Source organism: Hyla sarda, chromosome 6 (genome assembly GCF_029499605.1).
Source record: "Hyla sarda isolate aHylSar1 chromosome 6, aHylSar1.hap1, whole genome shotgun sequence".
In the NCBI taxonomy this organism is placed as follows: domain Eukaryota; kingdom Metazoa; phylum Chordata; class Amphibia; order Anura; family Hylidae; genus Hyla; species Hyla sarda.
The window spans coordinates 181,715,806-181,735,252 of NC_079194.1; the positions used below are offsets into that span (position 1 = coordinate 181,715,806).

Consider the following 19,447-nt stretch of genomic DNA (forward strand, 5'->3'; position numbering starts at 1 on the left):
AAGATGGAAAAAGCCCTTTAGGCCGAGTTCACACGGCAGAAATTCTGCATTGAATTCTGGATAAAAATGTTGCATGATTTTATAGCCAATTCACTTCAATATAAAATTTCTCCAGCAGAAATGTAGCTGTGTGAATGGGACAGCAGAATACCATAGAAGTGAATTGGCTATAAATTCATGCAGAATTTAATTTTCATGCAGAATTCAGTGAAGAATTCTCCTGTGTGAATGCGGCCTTAAGTCGCATTCACACGGCAGAATTTTTGCACTAAATTCTGCATCGAATTCTGCATGAATTTATAGCCAATTCACTTCAATGGGGTTCTGCTGTGTGAATGGTACAGCGGAATCCCATTGAAGTGAATTGGCTATAAATTCATGGAGAATTCCATGCAGAATTCAGTGCAGAAATTCTGACGTGTGAACACGGCCTTAGGCTATGTTTACACTCCAGAATTTCTGCATGGAATTCTGCATGAAAATTCTGCATGAATTTATAGCCAATACACTTCTATGGGATTCCAATGTACCATTCACACAGCAGAATTTCTGTTGCAGAATGTTCACTGCACTGATTCCATTGAAGTGAATGGGCAATTAAAGGGGTACTCCGGTGGAAAACTTTTTTTTTATTTTTTTATTTTTTTTTTAAATCAACTGGTGCCAGAACAGATAAAACAGATTTGTAAATTGCTTCTATAAAAAAAATCTTAATCCTTCCAGTACTTATTAGCTGCTGAATACTACAGAGGAAATGGTTTTCTTTTTGGAACACAGAGCTCTCTGCTGACATCATGACCACAGTGCCCTCTGCTGACATCTCTGTCCATTTTAGGAGCTGTCCAGAGCAGTATATGTTTGGTTTGGGGATTTTCTCCTACTCTAGACAGTTATTAAAATGGACAGAGATGTCAGCAGAGAGCACTGTGCTCGTGATGTCAGCAGAGAGCACTGTGTTCCAAAAAGAAAAGAATTTCCTCTGTAGTATTCAGCAGCTAATAAGTACTGGAAGGATTACGATTTTTTTAAATAAAAGTAATTTACAAATCTATTTAACTTTCTGGCACCAGTTGATAAAAAAAAATAATAATAATAATGTTTTCCACCGGAGTACCCCTTTAATGTCTGTGGAATTTACTACAGAATTTTCATGTAGAATTCTGTGCAGGAATTATGTTGTACGAACATAGTCTTATAGTACGTTCACACAGGTTTTAAGCCACAGGCAGTGTTCCACAGTTGATTTTCCATCCCAGAAAACCCACCATGGCTCAAACCTGCAGCGGGAAACTCAGGTGTGACCTACCCATGTGAACGTACTCTAAGGGCATGTTCCCACTTGGTGTATACGCAGCGTATTTCACAGGAAATACGCTGCGTATCCCTTGCTCACCATACACTCAAGGCTTTCCGGCGGCAGCCCTATGTGTGTAGTGGGTTTTGGAGGCGGAGCCGCGCGTCAGTCACGCCGGCACACGGCCCTGCCTCCAAAATTCACTGCACACATAGGGCTGCAGCCAGAAAGCCTTGAGTGTATGGTGAGCGTGGGATACGCAGCATATTTCCCGCTGCTGCAGCAGATTTTGCGAAATACACGGTGTATACGCCAAGTGGGAAAGTGCCCTAAGGCTGTATTCACACAGTGTTGTCATACTAAAGTTTTTGCTACTATTTTCACTAGAATATAACTGCATAGTACGGATAGTTGCTCCAAAGTTACACTTGATCATGTAAACTTAGACTAGACACTGTAAAGATGTGCCATATTTATTATACAGCATGAGCAGCTGGGATAAATCTAGTACATTCTTAGACTATGGAAGGAATTTATCAATGTTGGTGTGGGTGAACTCTTATTTTTTTGTGTGGTGGCAATGTGTACATGCACCAAATTTATCAAATGATCTCATGTGATAAATATGGTGCTAGCAGACAATTTTTTGAAATAACACTTCAGTACTCCACTGTATGGTCCCTCTCTGCTAAATATTTTGCGAGTTTTCAATCTGGTGCAACAAAATGTGCAACTATTTACCAAAAGTTGCACATGATAAATTCATGACCACTGCAGTAAAGGAACTGGATTTTGACATTCCTACAAAGCAGGGGACAATCGTCTACTTGAAAAGTTGCAAAAAAGTAACTGCAACAAATTTAGAGCAAAAATATAGGCTACATACAATGATACATTTTCCCCTATTTATTTTATGTTTATACTCTGAGAATTATACAGTATAAGTAAATTCACCCTTTGTTTGCTGCCTTGTGTTGCTTGTAGGGGAGAATACCTTCACAATATACTACAACAAAAATTGTTAGCCCACTAACACACTACAACAGTGTTTCCCAACCTTTTTTCGGCTCTGGGAACCCCTACCGAAGTTGACGAGCAAAAAAAAAAAAAAAGATACAGACACAATATAAATTTATCTGATTTATCTGTGGTGGGTATGTAATGTAGATTACAGTGCTGCTTTATACAGCTACTCACATTTGATGTCTTCTAACCAGCGTCGTTCCCTTCTCTTCTCCATCTGGTCCACGCAGTCATGTAGAGGATTGTACATGGGTGACAGAGGGGTGTAGAGGAGTATACATGGGTGACAGGTGTCGAGGAGTGTACATGGGTGACAGAGGGGTGTAGAGGAGTGTACATGGGTGACAGGGGTGTAGAGGAGTGTACATGGGTGACAGAGGGGTGTAGAATAGTGTACATGGGTGTAGAGGAGTGTACATGGGTGACAGAGGGGTGTACAGAGGAGTGGAGTGGAGTGTACATGGGTGACGGGTGTAGAATAGTGTACATGGGTGACAGAGGGGTGTAGAGGAGTGTACATGGGTGACAGAGGGGTGTACGTGGGTGACAGAGGGGTGTTGGGGGTGAAAGAGGGGGGGATAGGAATGACAAGGTGGTAACGGGTGGACAGGGGTGAAAAATGGACAGAACGGTGAATAGTGGGGGTTGGACACTGGTGGTGGGGGGGTAGACTGGGGGGCAGACAAGGTGGACATGGATGACAGGAAAGTGGACAAGGGTGAAAGGGGGTAACAGGGGTGACAAAAGGGGGGTGGACAGGGATGACAGAGGGGAGAGGGTGCACTACTGTAATTAAGCGGAGCTGAGCCGCTGAGCTGGGGGGGCAGGGACAATCTGTGAACTACCCCCCATTGCATTCATCCCCTTCCCGGTGTGCGCACCTGTGACTCACTCATGGCACTCTAGGGGGGAGGGGGACACTGTGTGTGCGCATGTACACGCAATGCACACGCAGGCTTCCCTTCTCCCCCCCCCCTGCACCATCGGGATTCAGAGGTGCGTAGGCCGGGGCGGGAGATTTAAAAAAATAAGAATAATTGCCTGCTGGAGCCCCGGAACCCCAAAGTTGGGAATCACTGTACTAGAAGGTGCTAAGATACAACAACAATTAACCTATTGGTTAACTAATACCTTATGATTCGTGTGTAAAAGATTGTAATAAAACATAACAAATAGGTGGGTATTAAAGGAAAACACAGGCTCATTCGTCCCTCCTTAGACATCAATATGTCAATTTGAAATGTACGTTTTGGATGTTAGTACATTATAAGAGGTCGCACTATAGTCTGTGTATCTACAAGCTCTCATATATTCAATATCTATGGGTCTGTATTGATCAATGTATCATGCACATACTAACATCCGCGGCAATTGCCCAGTGAAATATACGCCATTTTCACAGAAGTTGTGCTGCACCACAGAGCCGTGAGGCTAAATACGAATATGCTACTCAATGTACCATCCAAACTGCTTTTCTATTTTGCAAGAGACCTATGAGACTGGTGATTGAAACCAAGTCCCCTGATAAAGTCTCATTTGTCTCCTGTAAAAGGAAAAAGCAGTTTGCCACAAACGTTATTTAAGTGTATGTATGATACACGGATCAATACAGACCTATGTATATTGAGTATATGAGAGCTTGTGGATCAGGCCATATTGTGGTTCAGGCCAAATTTGGGTTCCATATGATGTTCAATTACCACAGGGTCTGAATAACAGTATATAAAAAGAATATTGCACTAGTGTGACCTAATGTACTGACATTCAAAACGTACATTTCATAGTGACATATTGACTTCTATGGAGAGACAAACGTTTTTGATCATGTAATACTTACCAGTTTGTCATAAATAAAAGTTACATTTAATTATATATATATATATTTGTGACACACGAATCAGAAGGTATAAGTAACCCTACGGGTAAATTGTTTTTCTACCTTAACAATACAGAAAACAGTACTGTTCCATATCCATAGGGTTAAAAAAAAACAAGTAATATCAGCAGTGACAAAAATGAATATGAATCCCAACAAGAATATTTGTCTTAATCATCCTTTCTTCCTACCCAGTCTGTGTTCTGCAGGTTTACAAGTCCATCTGGTTCTGCCTCCTCCACTTTCATCTTTGTCAGGATCTAAGCAATCAAAAGCAAAGTGTTATGTAGAATGTTATGGGAGGAATAAAAGCTTTAGGTTATATTGGACTTTACGCTCACCGTTTTGGCTTCCCTTATTTTTTGGAGAAAAGCTTGAAGTTCCACAGTCTCTGCAAACAGTGCTCTACATACAGCCTGGTAGTGGACGGGTGCCTCCTGAGGCTCTGGGAGATGGGATGCACAGAAGCGCAGGACTGCTGAAAAGCTCCGTACCACCTTGGGAGGACCATCTTCATCTTCATCTTCTGTACCTTCATAGCCCTCATCTGTCATGACTACCTCGGAGTCGCTGGCAGCCATGAGGTCAATGAGCTGCTCCAACTGAGGACTGAGCTCTCGCTCCTCACTCTCATCAAGCCCCCAGTCCAGTGCCCGGTATATGGTAAACCCCAGACATTGCACCATCTGCAGCAGTAAGCAGAAACAGAACACATGCATATTTTTATTGTTCATAGTCTAACTCCAGTAATTAGAGATGAGCGAACTTACAGTAAATTCGATTCGTCACAAACTTCTCGGCTCGGCAGTTGATAACTTTTCCTGCATAAATGAGTTCAGCTTTCAGGTGCTCCCGTGGGCTGGAAAAGGTGGATACAGTCCTAGGAGACTCTTTCCTAGGATTGTATGCACCTTTTCCAGCCCACCGGAGCACCTGAAGGCTGAACTAATTTATGCAGGAAAAGTCATCAACTGCCGAGCCGAGAAGTTCGTGACGAATCGAATTTACTGTAAGTTCGCTCATCTCTACCAGTAATCTACTTAGAATACAAGTTTGCCCCTGCCACTGTGTGCTTTCCATCCACATCCTTCCATCTCCTTCTCCTCAGCAGTCAGACTTCTTGTATTGGTAACCACACAGTCTATATTTGCAAGAGACAAAAAGGTGGTAGTTCTTCTGTGCAGCAGTTGTAACCAGGTTTTCATTCACCCTTTATCTTCTGGTCCCTCATCATAAGGATTTATGGCCACTGCAGCCAATCACTGGTCAAAGTGATGACATGCTGCAGCACTTGCATGTCCATGTCAAGAGGGGGCAGAAAATATAACCAGAGAGGGACAAGGTAGTATTGAACCAGAAGTGGCAGGAAATCAGTAAATTGTGTTCTGTTATAACAATATTTACATAGCCAGACAACCCCTTAAAGGGTAGCTCCCACCATCCTATTTTTAATTTTTTGCTAGCCCGTTCACCCCCTGCTACGGCACTAGCCCGTTCACTCCTCCCCCCCAGCCCCGCATACCCCGTTCCCTCATTACACTTGCAGTTACTGCAGAGTCCGGCAGCGGGCGTGCAGGGACAGCGGCGGCAACGAGGCGGCGGCGATGTGCGGGAGGAGTAGCCTCCCAGCCAGTGGCCAGGGAGCCAATGCGCTCGCTCCCACCTGTCTGATTGACAGGCAGGCAGCGAGTGCAGCCTAACTGAAAAAGGACTGATTGCCACTCCAAAATCAGTCCTTTTTCAGTAGCCGGTTTTTAAATGTAAATTAAACCTTTTTAATGAAAAAATAAATAAAAGTATATTAGAGATATGTTGTAGTACAGAAGTACTACAACATATCAAAAAATAAAGTTGGTGACAGTGCCCATTTAAGCGGTCAGCCATTTATAAGGTGTTTTATTTGCCCACTCTTCCCTGCAAAAGCTCTCTAAACCTGTCCGATTGAGAAGACATTTCCTGTGCACAGCCCTCTTCAGACCACCCCACAGATGTTCAATTAGATTAAAGGAGTAGTCCAGCGAAAAAGAGACCCAAGTGCTGTGCATCTCCGGTGTTCCCATAAAAATGAATGGAGCGTGTGCCGTGTGTAGCATGCGCTCCTTTCAGAGAGCAGGGGTGCGGGTAGGAGATATCAGGGGGTTCAGGTGGTCGGTACCCCTATGATCACACACTCATCCCCTATCCTGTGGATAGAGGATAAGTTTAGGGGTAAAGGGGTACTCCGGTGGAAAACTTTTCTTATTTTTTTTTTTTTAAATCAACTGGTGCCAGAAAGTTAAACAGATTTGTAAATGATTTCTATTAACAAATCCTAATCCTTCCAGTACTTATTAGCAGCTGTATACTACAGAGGAAATTCTTTTCTTTTGGGATTTCTTTTCTGTCACGACCACAGTGCTCTCTGCTAACACCTCTGTCCATGTCAGGAACTGTCCAAAGCAGGAGCAAATCCCCATAGCAAACATATGCTGCTCTGGACTGTTCCTAAAATGGACAGAGGTGTCAGCAGAGAGCACTGTGGTCATGACAGAAAAGTAATCCAAAAAGAAAATAATTTCCTCTGTAGCATACAGCCGCTAATAAGTACTGGAAGGATTAAGAATTTTTAATAGAAGTCATATACAAATCTGTTTAATTTCTGGCACCAGTTGATTAAAAAAAAAAAAAGTTTTCCACCGGAGAACTTTAAGGTCTGGGCTTTGGCTCGGCTATTCTAAAATGTTAATCTTTTACAGGTGAAGTCACGCTTTGGTGTATTTGGATGTGTGCTTTGGGTCAGCTTTCTAATGGATGCCTGAATTTGTGCCAAAATTGCCTGTTATTTGGAACACGATTCTTGCCTTCAACATGACTAAGACCCTGTTTCCAGCTGAAGAAAAACAGCCACAAAGCATGATGCTGCCACCACCATGCTTCACTGGGCCCAAGATGGCATAATATGGCATCAGGATTATAAATGGCACATGGAAGTTAGGAAACTCAGTTCCAGATTTTGTTTGGGTCCCTGGGGCTTTAACTTACACCTCTGCTCTTCCTTATGGATTTGTTAACACACATTTTTTTCTGCAAGAATGGAAACTGCCTTAAACACAGACCATGAAACTGCAGTAAACACAGACCATGAAACTGCAGTAAACACAGACCACGAAACTGCAGTAAACACAGACCACGAAACTGCAGTAAACACAGACCATGAAACTGCAGTAAACACAGACCATGAAACTGCAGTAAACACAGACCATGAAACTGCAGTAAACACAGACCACGAAACTGCAGTAAACACAGACCACGAAACTGCAGTAAACACAGACCACGAAACTGCAGTAAACACAGACCATGAAACTGCAGTAAACACAGACCACGAAACTGCAGTAAACACAGACCACGAAACTGCAGTAAACACAGACCATGAAACTGCAGTAAACACAGACCATGAAACTGCAGTAAACACAGACCATGAAACTGCAGTAAACACAGACCACGAAACTGCAGTAAACACAGACCACGAAACTGCAGTAAACACAGACCATGAAACTGCAGTAAACACAGACCATGAAACTGCAGTAAACACAGACCATTTTTTACACGGATTTGCATAATCATGGTAAAATAGCAATATTGTTTCTGCAATTTTGGATAAATCTTGCTAATAAAACATGGCAAAAGTGCAACCTGTGAACACAGCCTAAAGCTGAATATGATTGGGATCAGGCTTTCTTTAGATGGGTAAGCTTTATACTCATTTTAATGCTGCTAATATGTAGGCACAAGGACATCCAGTCCCAATCTCTAAACCCCTCCGCTTTCCAGATGAAGTATAGACACATGAATTCCTAACTATAGAAATGTTCATATCGGATACAGTATTTGTTCACTGAAAATGCTTGTTTGATGTCAGCAAATAAAGGGATTGTCCCTCCATTAAAGGGGTACTCCGGTAAAAAAAAGCTTTTTTTTTTTTTTTTTTTTTTTTTTTTTTTTTAAATCAACTGGTGCCAGAAAGTTAAACAGATTTGTAAATTACTTCTATTAAAAAATCTTATTCCTTCCTGTACTTATTAGCTGCTGAATACTACAGTGGAAATTCTTCTCCGTTTGAAACACAGAGCTGTCTACTGACATCATGAGCACAGTGCTCTCTGCTGACATCTCTGTCCATTTTAGGAACTGTCCAGAGTAAAAGGAAATCTCCATAGCAAACATATGCTGTTCTGTACAGTTCCTAAAATGGACAGAGATGTCAGCAGAGAACACTGTGCTCATGATGTCAGCAGAGAGCTCTGTGTTTCAAAAAGAAAAGAATTTCCGCTGTAGTATTCAGCAGCTAATAAGTACAGGAAGGATTAAGATTTTTTAATAGAAGTAATTTACAAATCTGTTTAACTTTCTGGCACCAGTTGATAAATAAAAAAAGTTTTTCACCGGAGTACCCCTTTAACCCCTTAAGGACTTAGCCCTTTTTCACCTTAAGGACTCGGCCGTTTTTTGCAATTCTGAACTCTGTCACTTTAAACGTTAATAACTCTGGGATGCTTTTACTTATCAATCTGATTCTGAGATTTGATTTGTTTTTTTTGTGACATATTCTACTTTAACATAGTGGTAATTTTTTGTGTTAACTTGCATCCTTTCTGGGTTAAAAATCCCCAAATTTGATGAAAAAAATGAAAATTTGACTCTCTGCTTGTAAGGAAAATGGATATTCAAAATAATTTTTGTCTACTTTATGTTTGCTATATCTATTCAAGAAAAAGCGAGCTGCAAACAGTGCACACCCAAAATGAATTTGAATACAAAAAACTTTATTCATAGAAACCACAAAGAGAGACACATACATCTAAAACCATTTAAAAAGGCTCATTAATGAGCCTGATAACATCACAGGGGAAGGGGACATGACCCCCCAACCCTGCCCTTATTCCAATATAGAGATAAAGCTAGTACTCCAAAGTGGTGTGTAAAGGATGACCAAATATCATAATATAAATGAGTAGAACAAATATAGTGCAAATATCATAAATAAATAAAGTACGGAAATAAGCAAACCACAGACGAAGGAGCAGTATTAGGCCGGGTCTCCACTGAGTAATTTTTCGCAAAAACGCTGTTAAAAATGCCCATTTTGCCTCATGGCGTTTTTTTTGCGAAAAAACGCTGCGGCCAGATGTTAGCTGTAAGTCTAAAGGAAACTGCAGAAACCCTTATCCACTTGGCGTTTTTGAGTTTGGCGTTTTTTTTTTTATCCTTTTGGCGTTTTTTTTTGTGATTTTGGTCAAAAACGCTGGATTTCCAATACGTCTGCTTGCTGAGGGTCTGGCGTTTTTCTATGGGAGTGAAAAAATGCAAAGAAAAACGCTATGTGGGTTTTAACTTTGGCGTTTTTGCAGGTGTTTTTTAATCTTTTTTGGACTTTAGCGATCCAAAAAAGTGAGGGAGATACCTTTTTTATTTAAATTTCATAGGGTAACATAAAAAAAATTATAAAAAAATATACATTAGTGTTAGAAAAAATTGTATCTAAGGAAATGTATATTTTTTTTATAAAGAAATTTTATTTAATTTTGAAACAGTAAGCAATTTATGTGGGCGGGCAGGGCACAAAAATGTATCCGACAATTATAAAAATATAGTGTATGTGAGGGTCTTTAACTTTTTTATTCATTTTTAGGTAGTACTACTACTCCCAGCATTGACCACACTGTTCCATGATAGGAGTAGTAGTACTTTGACTCACTGTCAGATCGCCCGGCGGTCACATTTGTCAGCCACAGCGATCTTCCTGTATACTGTATAGGCTGGCCGCTCTCCTCTGGTCCCCTGTACTGCCGTATATTTACAAATATTCATATTTCCCGCTGAGATGTGATTGGCCAGAGGGTTCTAGCCAATCACAAATGTCTGGGAAATATGAATATTAGGACATATACGGCAGGGACCTTAGAAAAGCGTCCGGCCGGATCTATACTTTAAACAGGATGATCTCAGCAGATGTCTAGAGTGACATCAGCTGTGATCATTTCTACTACTACCCCCAACATGGAGCACACACTGCTCCATGATGGGAGCTGTAGAACCTGCATTAATAGATCGCAACAAGCGTCACCTCTGACACCTGTTGCGATCTGTAAAAGTACTACAGCTCCCATCATGGAGCAGTGTGTGCTCCATGTTGGGGGTAGTAGTAGAAATGATCACAGCTGATGTCACTCTAGACATCAGCTGTGATCATCCTGTATAAAGTATAGATCCGGCCGGCCGCTCTTCTAAGGTCCCTGCCGTATATGTCCTAATATTCATATTTCCCAGACATTTGTGATTGGCTAGAACCCTCTGGCCAATCACATCTCAGCGGGAAATATGAATATTTGTAAATATACAGCAGTACAGGGGACTAGAGGAGAGCGGCCAGCCTATACAGTATACAGGAGGATCGCTGTGGCTGACAAATGTGACAGCCGGGCGATCTGACAGTGAGTCAAAGTACTACTACTCCTATCATGGAACAGTGTGTTCCATGATGGAAGTAGTAGTACTACCTAAAAAATGTAAAAAAATAAAGGTTAAAAAGTCAAAAAAACACAAATACACTTTATTAAACACAGTATTAAAAACATACTTTTTTTTTACATCCCTACAGCATCTTTTTTTTTTTTTTTTTTGGTACCCAACAACGGGTACCAAAAAAAAACGCCAAAGTGCAAAAAAAAGCTATTTCCACATAAAGCCTCAAACGCAAGGAAAAAGCCAGAAAAAAAGCCAAGAACGCAGGGCAGTTTTTCTGGAGTTTTTTCTGGCGTTTTTTGGACAAAAATTTCAGTGGAGACCCAGCCTTAGGATAGCAGAAGGGCAGGGAGTCCTATCCTAATACTGCTCCTTCGTCTGTGGTTTGCTTATTTCTGTACTTTATTTATTTATGATATTTGCACTATATTTATTCTACTCATTTATATTATGATATTTGGTCATCCTTTACACACCACTTTGGAGTACTAGCTTTATCTCTATATTGGAATAAGGGCAGGGTTGGGGGGTCATGTCCCCTTCCCCTGTGATGTTATCAGGCTCATTAAAATGGTCTTTTTAAATGGTTTTAGATGTATGTGTCTCTCTTCGTGGTTTCTATGAATAAAGTTTTTTGTATTCAAATTCATTTTGGGTGTGCACTGTTTGCAGCTCGCTTTTTCTTGAATAGATACTGTACTTTTCTTGCTGTAAGTAGCACCCCTACTATATTGTTGCAATACATTGGTTGAGCCCTTCCTTTCTTGTTGTAATACTTTATGTTTGCATCAATTTATGAGTTTTTACTTTTGGAAGACACCAGAGGGCTTCAAAGTTCAGCAGCAATTTTCACATTTTTCACAAAATTTTCAAACTCACTATTTTTCAGTGACCAGTTCAGTTTTGAAGTGGATTCGAAGGGCCTTCATATTAGAAATACCCCACAAATGACCCCATTATAAAAACTGCACCCCCCAAAGTATTCAAAATGACATTCAGTAAGTGTTTTAACCCTTTAGGTGTTTCACAGGAATAGCAGCAAAGTGAAGGAGAAGATTCAAAATCTTAATTTTTTACCCTTGCATGTTCTTGTAGACCCAATTTTTGAATTTTTGCAAGGGGTAAAAAGGAGAAAATTTTTACTTGTATTTGAAACCCAATTTCTCTCGAGTAAGCACATACCTCATATGTCTATGTTAATTGTTCGGCGGGCACAGTAGAGGGCTCAGAAGGGAAGGAGCGACAAATGGTTTTTGGGGGGCCTGTCACCTTTAGGAAGCCCCTATGGTGCCAGAACAGCCAAAAAAAAAAACCCACATGGCATACCATTTTGGAAACTTGACCCCTCGGGGAACATAACAACGGGTAAAGTGAACCTTAATACCCCACAGGTGATTCACGACTTTTGCATATGTAAAAAAAAAATTAAAAAATTCCTAAAATGCTTGTTTTCCCAAAAGTTTTACATTTTTAAAAAGGGTAATAGCAGAAAATACCCCACAATATTTGAAGCCCAATTTCTCCCGATTCAGAAAACACCCATATGGGGGTGAAAAGTGCTCTGCTGGTGCACTACAGGTCTCAGAAGCGAAGGAGTCACATTTGGCTTTTTGAAAGCAAATTTTGCTCTGGGGCATGCCGCATTTAGGAAGCCCCTATGGTGCCAGAACAGCAAAAAAAAAAAAAACACATGGCATACCATTTTGGAAACTAGACCCCTCGGGGAACGTAACAAGGGGTAATGTGAACTGTAATACCACACAGGTGATTCACGACTTTTGCATATGTAAAAAAAAAATGCTTGGTTTCCCAAAAATTTTAAATTTTTAAAAAGAGGTAATAGCAGAAAATACCCCCCAAAATTTGTAACACAATTTCTCCCGAGTACGGCGATACCCCATATGTGACCCTAAACTGTTGCCTTGAAATATGACAGGGCTACAAAGCGAAAGAGCGCCATGCGCATTTGAGGCCTAAATTACGGACTTGCATAGGGGTGGACATAGGGGTATTCTACGCCAGTGATTCCCAAACAGGGTGCCTCCAGCTGTTGAAAAACTCCCAGCATGCCTGGACAGTCAGTGGCTGTCTGGCAATACTGGGAGTAGTTGCTTTGCAACAGCTGGAGGCTCCATTTTGGAAACAGTGGTGTACCAGACGTTTTTCATTTTTATTGGGGAGGGGAGGGGGGCTGTGTAGGGGTATGTGTGTATGTAGTGTTTTTTACTTTTTATTTTATTTTGTGTTAGTGTAGTGTTTTTAGGGTACAGTCACACGGGCGGGGGTTCACAGTAGTTTCTCGCTGGCAGTTTGAGCAGAAAATTTGCCACAGCTCAAACTTGCAGCCGGATACTTACTGTAAACCTCTGCCCATGTGAGTGTACCTTGTACATTCACATTGGGGGGGGGAGAAACATCCAGCTGTTGCAAAACTACAACTCCCAGCATGTACGGTCTATCAGTACATGCTGGGAGTTGTAGTTTTGCAACAGCTGGAGGCATACTACTTTGGCTGGGGAGGCTGGGGATTGTAGTTATGCAACAGCTGGAGACACACTGGTTTGCTACTTAACTCAGTAGCAGTGTGCCTTCAGCTGTTGCAAAACTACAACTCTCAGTAGTCACCGACAGCCAATGGGCATCCTGTGAGTTGTAGTTATGCAACCAGCAGATGCACCACTACAATTCCCAGCATGCACTTTAGCTGATTGTGCAAGCTGGGAGTTATAGTCTTGCAACAGCTGGAGAAACATTTTTTTCTATGGAAAAGTGTACCTTCAGCTGTTGTATAACTACAAGTCCCAGCATGCCCATAAGGGCATGCTGGGAGTTGTGGTGGTCTGCCTCCTGCTGTTGCATAACTACAGCTCCCAGCATGCCCTTTTTGCATGCTGGGAGCTGTTGCTAAGTAACAGCAGGAGGCTGTCACTCGCCTCCAACTGCTGCTCCCGCACACGTCAGTCCCTCGCCGCTGCCACTCCTGGGGCCCCGATCCCAACATTGACGCCGGGGATCGGGGTCCCCAGCTGCCGGGGTCCACTTCCCGCACCCGCTCACTACCTCCGGAAGAGGGGCGGAGCGGGTTGTGGGAGTGACACCCGCAGCAGGTGCCCTGATTGGTCGGCCGGTAAACCGTCCAACGAATCAGGGCGATTGTGAGGTGGCACCAGTGTCACCTCACCCCTGCTGGCTATTACTGTTCGGGGCTGTCAGAGACGGCCCCAATCAGCCAGTAATTCCGGGTCACCGGAGACCCGATTGACCCGGAATCTGCCGCAGATCGCTGGCCTGAATTGTACAGCGATCTGCGGCCATCGCCGACATGGGGGGTCATCATGACCCGCCCTAGGTGATATGCCGCGATACCTGCTGAACGATTTCAGCAGGTATCAGGCACCGGCTCCGCTCCAGCTGGCTGCGGGGGGGAGGGAAAGCTTATGACGTTCTCTCTTAAGGACTCGGAAATGAAGACGTATGAGAACGTCATGAGTCTTTAAGGGGCTAAGACATGTGTCCTATGCACAGGATAGGGGATAAGTGTATGATCCCAAAGCTCCAGTTTGAACACATTGTCTAAAGGGGCAGCCTGAGATAGCGAGTGATGTGAATTTCCACCTAATACTGAATGTAATATTTGGTGCGCTCCATTCAATCTTTCTGCATCAGTTTAGCTGATTTTATGCCCCCTCTTCCAGAGGCATACTGTAGCTTGTAGCTTCTGGACCCTGATCAAATATCTGCAACAGGGCCCCATTGCCCCATATGCCAATAATAATACTGGACACTTATGGGGCAGATGTGCTTTGGAGCCCCCTTAGGCATCAGGGCCCCGGTGTGACTGCTACCTCTATAGCTACGCCCCCGCCTTCTTCATTTAAAGGAGTACTCTCATCCAGACTACTCCTGCTCCGTCCTGCACGGGCTGCAAAAAAAAATGAAAATAAACCATCACTCACCTTCCTGGGTTCCCGCGGAGCGCCACTACAGCTGATCGGTCCTCCGGTCCATCTTCTTCATACTTCCGTGTGAACGAAGCATCACATGGCGCGTAGCCTATTATGGGCTGGGGCAGAATATCGCGGCGGCCGGCAATAGGCTGAGCGCCATGTGACGCTTCGTTCACACGGAAGTATGAAGAAGATGGACCGGAGGACCGATCAGCTGTAGTGGCGCTCCGCGAGAACCCAGGAAACTGAGTGATGGTTTATTTTCATTTTTTTTGCAGCCAGGGCAGGACGGAGCAGGAATACTCTGCACCAGAGTACTCCCTTAAGTAATATGGCCACCAGGTTCTCAGACTACTATAGACTACTACAGTAAGTACAGTCATTGTTGTCAGGTGGACCAGTGCTGATTATCTGTGTAAAGGGGAGTCTGAGAAGCAGGCTATCTAAATAAGGAGGGGTTAGAGATGAGCGAATTTACAGTAAATTCGATTCGTCACGAACTTCTCGGCTCGGCAGTTGATGACTTATCCTGCATAAATTAGTTCAGCTTTCAGGTGCTACGGTGGGTTGGAAAAGGTGGATACAGTCCTAGGAAAGAGTCTCCTAGGACTGTATCCACCTTTTCCAGCTCACGGGAGCACCTGAAAGCTGAACTAATTTATGCAGGAAAAGACATCAACTGCCGAGCCGAGAAGTTTGTGACGAATCAAATTTACTGTAAATTTGCTCATCTCTAGGAGGGGTCATGGAATTAGAAGAAGATGCAATAGAAGGGCTCCATGTATTTAAACTTTCTATTCAGCATGTAATGTCAAATTGTTATGACAAACTAGAGCAGTGGTCTCCAACCTGCGGACCTCCAGATGTTGCAAAACTACAACTCCCAGCATGCCCGGACAGCCAACGGCTGTCCGGGCATGTTGGGAGTTGTAGTTTTGCAACATCTGGAGGTCCGCAGGATGGAGACCACTGCTCTAGTGGATCACTATTCAGTTCCATCTGTTTCCACAGCAGCTTTAGCAGACTCATGATTTGCAACACTGAATGAATGATAAAGAAGTGATGTGGGAAGGTAGAATAATTTTTTAACTGACTAAATGGCAACACTTGTTTGCCTGCTGTATTACTGTGTTGCAACCGCAGTGTTTGAGAAATGACCTTGAGGCCAGAGCAAAAAAAAATAAAAATCATTGTGCTGGTGTTGTGGTTTTACCATGATTTTTCATGTAGCCCTACTCCCAGCTTCTTAGTCAACTCTTGAAAATGCTGAATGTTGTGTTGCCACACGTGCTGGTGTGTTCCTCTGTCTTACTATGTGCGGTAAAACATTAAAGACAATCACGTGTACTGTGATGTGATTAGAAAATAAGGCATGGCTGGCTGTGAATTAGGGGATAGCCTAACCACAATGCAATTATCCCATTATAAATGTAATACTAATTAAATTCTTATCCAAATAACCCTGCCATTAAAAGCCTAACACTTGCAGAAAATGAACATGTTTCTTGCAACAGGATAAAGCTTGAACCTTGGTTTGGGAATTGCTGTAGGGCTTGGCCACTCAAAAAAAAAAAAAAAAGTCTGAGAACAATTCTCACACTGCTGTATTGATGATTTTATGATATATGTCACAAGATGACTTATTACATATGTTTCTCTCTTAAAGGGATTATCCAGGAAATATTTAAATATTTAAATATTTTAATTTAAATATTAACTGGCTCCAGAAAGTTAAACAGATTTGTAAATTACTTCTATTAAAAAATATTAATCCTTTCAGTACTTATGAGCTGCTGAAGTTGAGTTGTTCTTTTCTGTCTAAGTGCTCTCTGATGACACCTGTCTCGGGAACCGCCCAGTTTAGAAGCAAATCCCCATAGCAAACCTCTTCTACTCTGTGCAGTTCCAGAGACAAGCAGAGATGTCAGCAGAGAGCACTGTTGCCAGACAGAAAACAACAACTCAACTTCAGCAACTCATAATTTATTGAAAGGATTAAGATTTTTTAATAGAAGTCATTTACAAATCTGTTTAACTTTCTGGAGCCAGTTGATATAAAAAAAAATTCCTGGAATACCCCTTTAATAGTAATTGCAGTAACGTATCACTAAATAGGCAGATCTGTCCTTCGTGAGTCTGGGAAAGCTGGGTGGCAACCCGTATTTCATGTCAGTCTTGCTGACTTTGCCAAGCAGGTTACCTGATCTGGTTACAATTCTTACCTGCGTCTCTGTGAGTGATGAAAGGGGGGTACTCTCAGTAGTCCCTAGAGAGAGAAAAGAGGGACATGCATTATTAGAGCTGAGATTTATACATATAACCTACTATATCACGAGTGTCTTCAGGGATCTGTACTTAATATAGATTAATGATGAGCAAGAAAAAAGTTTGGCATAAAGTATGACAATTTCTAACACTGTCCATCAATAGCACAGGCAAGATAAACACACTTATTAATCTTGTTGGTGCTGCATTTTAGATGCTATGAAAAGGTTAATCATTGGGCTGGTAACAGTAAGGTGTGTGCCCAGTCAATGAGCTGTAGAGAAGGTAACAGGACGCTCTAACACCTTAGCTGAATTCACTGTTTGCATTGTACTCCGCATTCAACACAAAAGATTCCCAGAGACCAAGCTGAACAGATGCCAAATATGGAACCTTAGGTCTACAGCCTGATCTTACAATCATCATAAAGCGGCCGAGACAAAGCCTGCAATGACTTCATTCTGTCTAGGATCTAGGGATATTTTAAATATATCTCTGGTATATAGGCTCATCACACCTTTGCTGCCCATTCAAATAAATAGGCACCCTTGTAGTGAATGGACCTACTGGAAGCAGAAGCAACCATATTGTGCATACGCACCTTTTCACACCAAAGGTCAAATCCGGGGCCAGGGGTGCAGCTATAAAAGTAGCAGTTGCAACGGGGAACTGGTGTCTAAGGGGGCCTTAAAAACATGTGCCCCATAAGAAACAAGTATTTTAATTGGCATATGGGGGCCTGTTGCAGATTTAGCATCAGGGCCCAGAAGCTACAAGCTACGCCTCTGTTAGGGACACTTGTAGTGGAGGAACACATAATAGCCTAACCTAACCCAGTAGTATAAATATAGTAGTATGTGTGTGTGTATATATATATATATATATATATATATATATATATATATATATAATATATTAAATTTGAGTAGCCGTATTGGTCCAGTAATGCAGATGCAAATCCTAAAATGTTGCAGTATCTTGTAATACCTTTTTTATTGGACTAACAGCATTTTGTAGAGAAGCTTTCGGGATTCCTCCCTTTATCAAGTCCAAAGCAAATCTAACCTCACAAGTAGAAGACACAGGTTACATCTCACAAATATGCAGGGGTTAAGACAATAGATGTGGAGAATTCACACTAAGATGGGCCATAAATTGTCCAGCTATAGGAACACAGACTAAATAGATAATGATGAGAAAAATTACCTACAGAAAGAACAGACATAGACAATGGGACCAAACCCTGCAACAAACCACACTGCAAACTCTGCCAACATATCTGCACCAAGGTGGAAGCCACCCACAACAACAAGACATATAACATTATGGGACTATACACCTGCACGTCCCCAAATGTGGTCTACATGATACAATGCACCAAGTGTGACATGGGATGCTACATTGGTGAAACCAGCCGGAAACTCAATGAAAGGATGAATCTACACAGACATTCCATCAACCGCCATAAAGAAAATGACTACTGCACCCCAGTTGGACATCATTTTACCCAAACAGACCCCTCCATACATGACCTTACAATCAAGATACTGAGAGGGAATTTCAAAAACACTCAAGAGACAAAGACATTTGAAGCCAAAATGATATTGTTTTTTTTTACTCGAAAAACAGGGGACTTAATGTGGATTTGAGCTTCTTATCTCATTATCAAAATTTCTTATAACCTGTGCTGTACTGGATTCTCTTATAACCTGTGCTGTACTGGATTCTCTTATAACCTGCACTGTGTTCTCTTTTACATCTCACTATGTCCTGCTAATGATCAGTCTCTCCCCTGCTCCCTCCTCCCTCCCCCTTTTTCTCATTCTTATCTATTTAGTCTATGTTCCCATAACAGGACAATTTATGGCCCATCTTAGTGTGAATACTCCACATCTATTGTCTTAACCCCTGCATATTTGTGAGATGTAACCTGTGTCTTCTACTTGTGAGGTTAGATTTGCTTTGGACTTGATAAAGGGAGGAATCCTGAAAGCTTGTCTCTACAAAATGCTGTTAGTCCAATAAAAAAGGTATTACAAGATACTGCAACATTTTATGATTTGCATATATAAATATATAATATGTATATATTATTTTTTATTTTTTTATTTAGACAGATATGGTTCAGGGTAATGTCATTAATGTCAATCCGCTTAGTTATGCACTGATACTTCCTATGCTCATGTATTGTTGCATAATCAGATCTGTCATTCTGGACTCTGGAAATCCGAGTAAAAATCCCTGCTGAGGATAGAATGGTGGCCATGCTGCTTATCGCACAAGTTTCCTAGGGAACCAAGAAAAACTAGAAGTTTTTTTTTAACATGAAAAGAGGACAGCTCGAGGACTTACATTTTACTGGTAGGGAAATGCTCTTTAAAGAATATATCTCCTGCTTGATATCAAAATTAAAAAAGCATGTCTAAGGCCCTGCGGACTAAACTCTTCTGCATAATACAACACTTAATACAAACATTATGCTTCGCCTTGTTTGTTTCGAAATCCATTTAAATACACAGAGTAAAGTCAAACATCCTACAC

At 41.8% G+C, this 19,447-nt stretch overlaps 1 protein-coding gene across 3 annotated transcripts in view; it reads right to left on the reverse strand.

Annotated features, from left to right (window-relative positions):
- The window catches only part of SPIRE2 (spire type actin nucleation factor 2), an 89,947-nt gene that overhangs the window by 30,790 nt on the left and 39,710 nt on the right, over positions 1-19,447 (reverse strand). For all 3 annotated transcript variants that reach the window (XM_056525977.1, XM_056525976.1, XM_056525978.1), the window contains exons 2-4: positions 16,864-16,907; positions 4,535-4,879; positions 4,385-4,453 (exon numbers count right to left, since the gene is read on the reverse strand). In XM_056525977.1, coding sequence (XP_056381952.1) covers positions 4,385-4,453; positions 4,535-4,879; positions 16,864-16,907 — 458 coding nt within the window. The remainder of the gene's footprint in view (positions 1-4,384; positions 4,454-4,534; positions 4,880-16,863; positions 16,908-19,447) is intronic.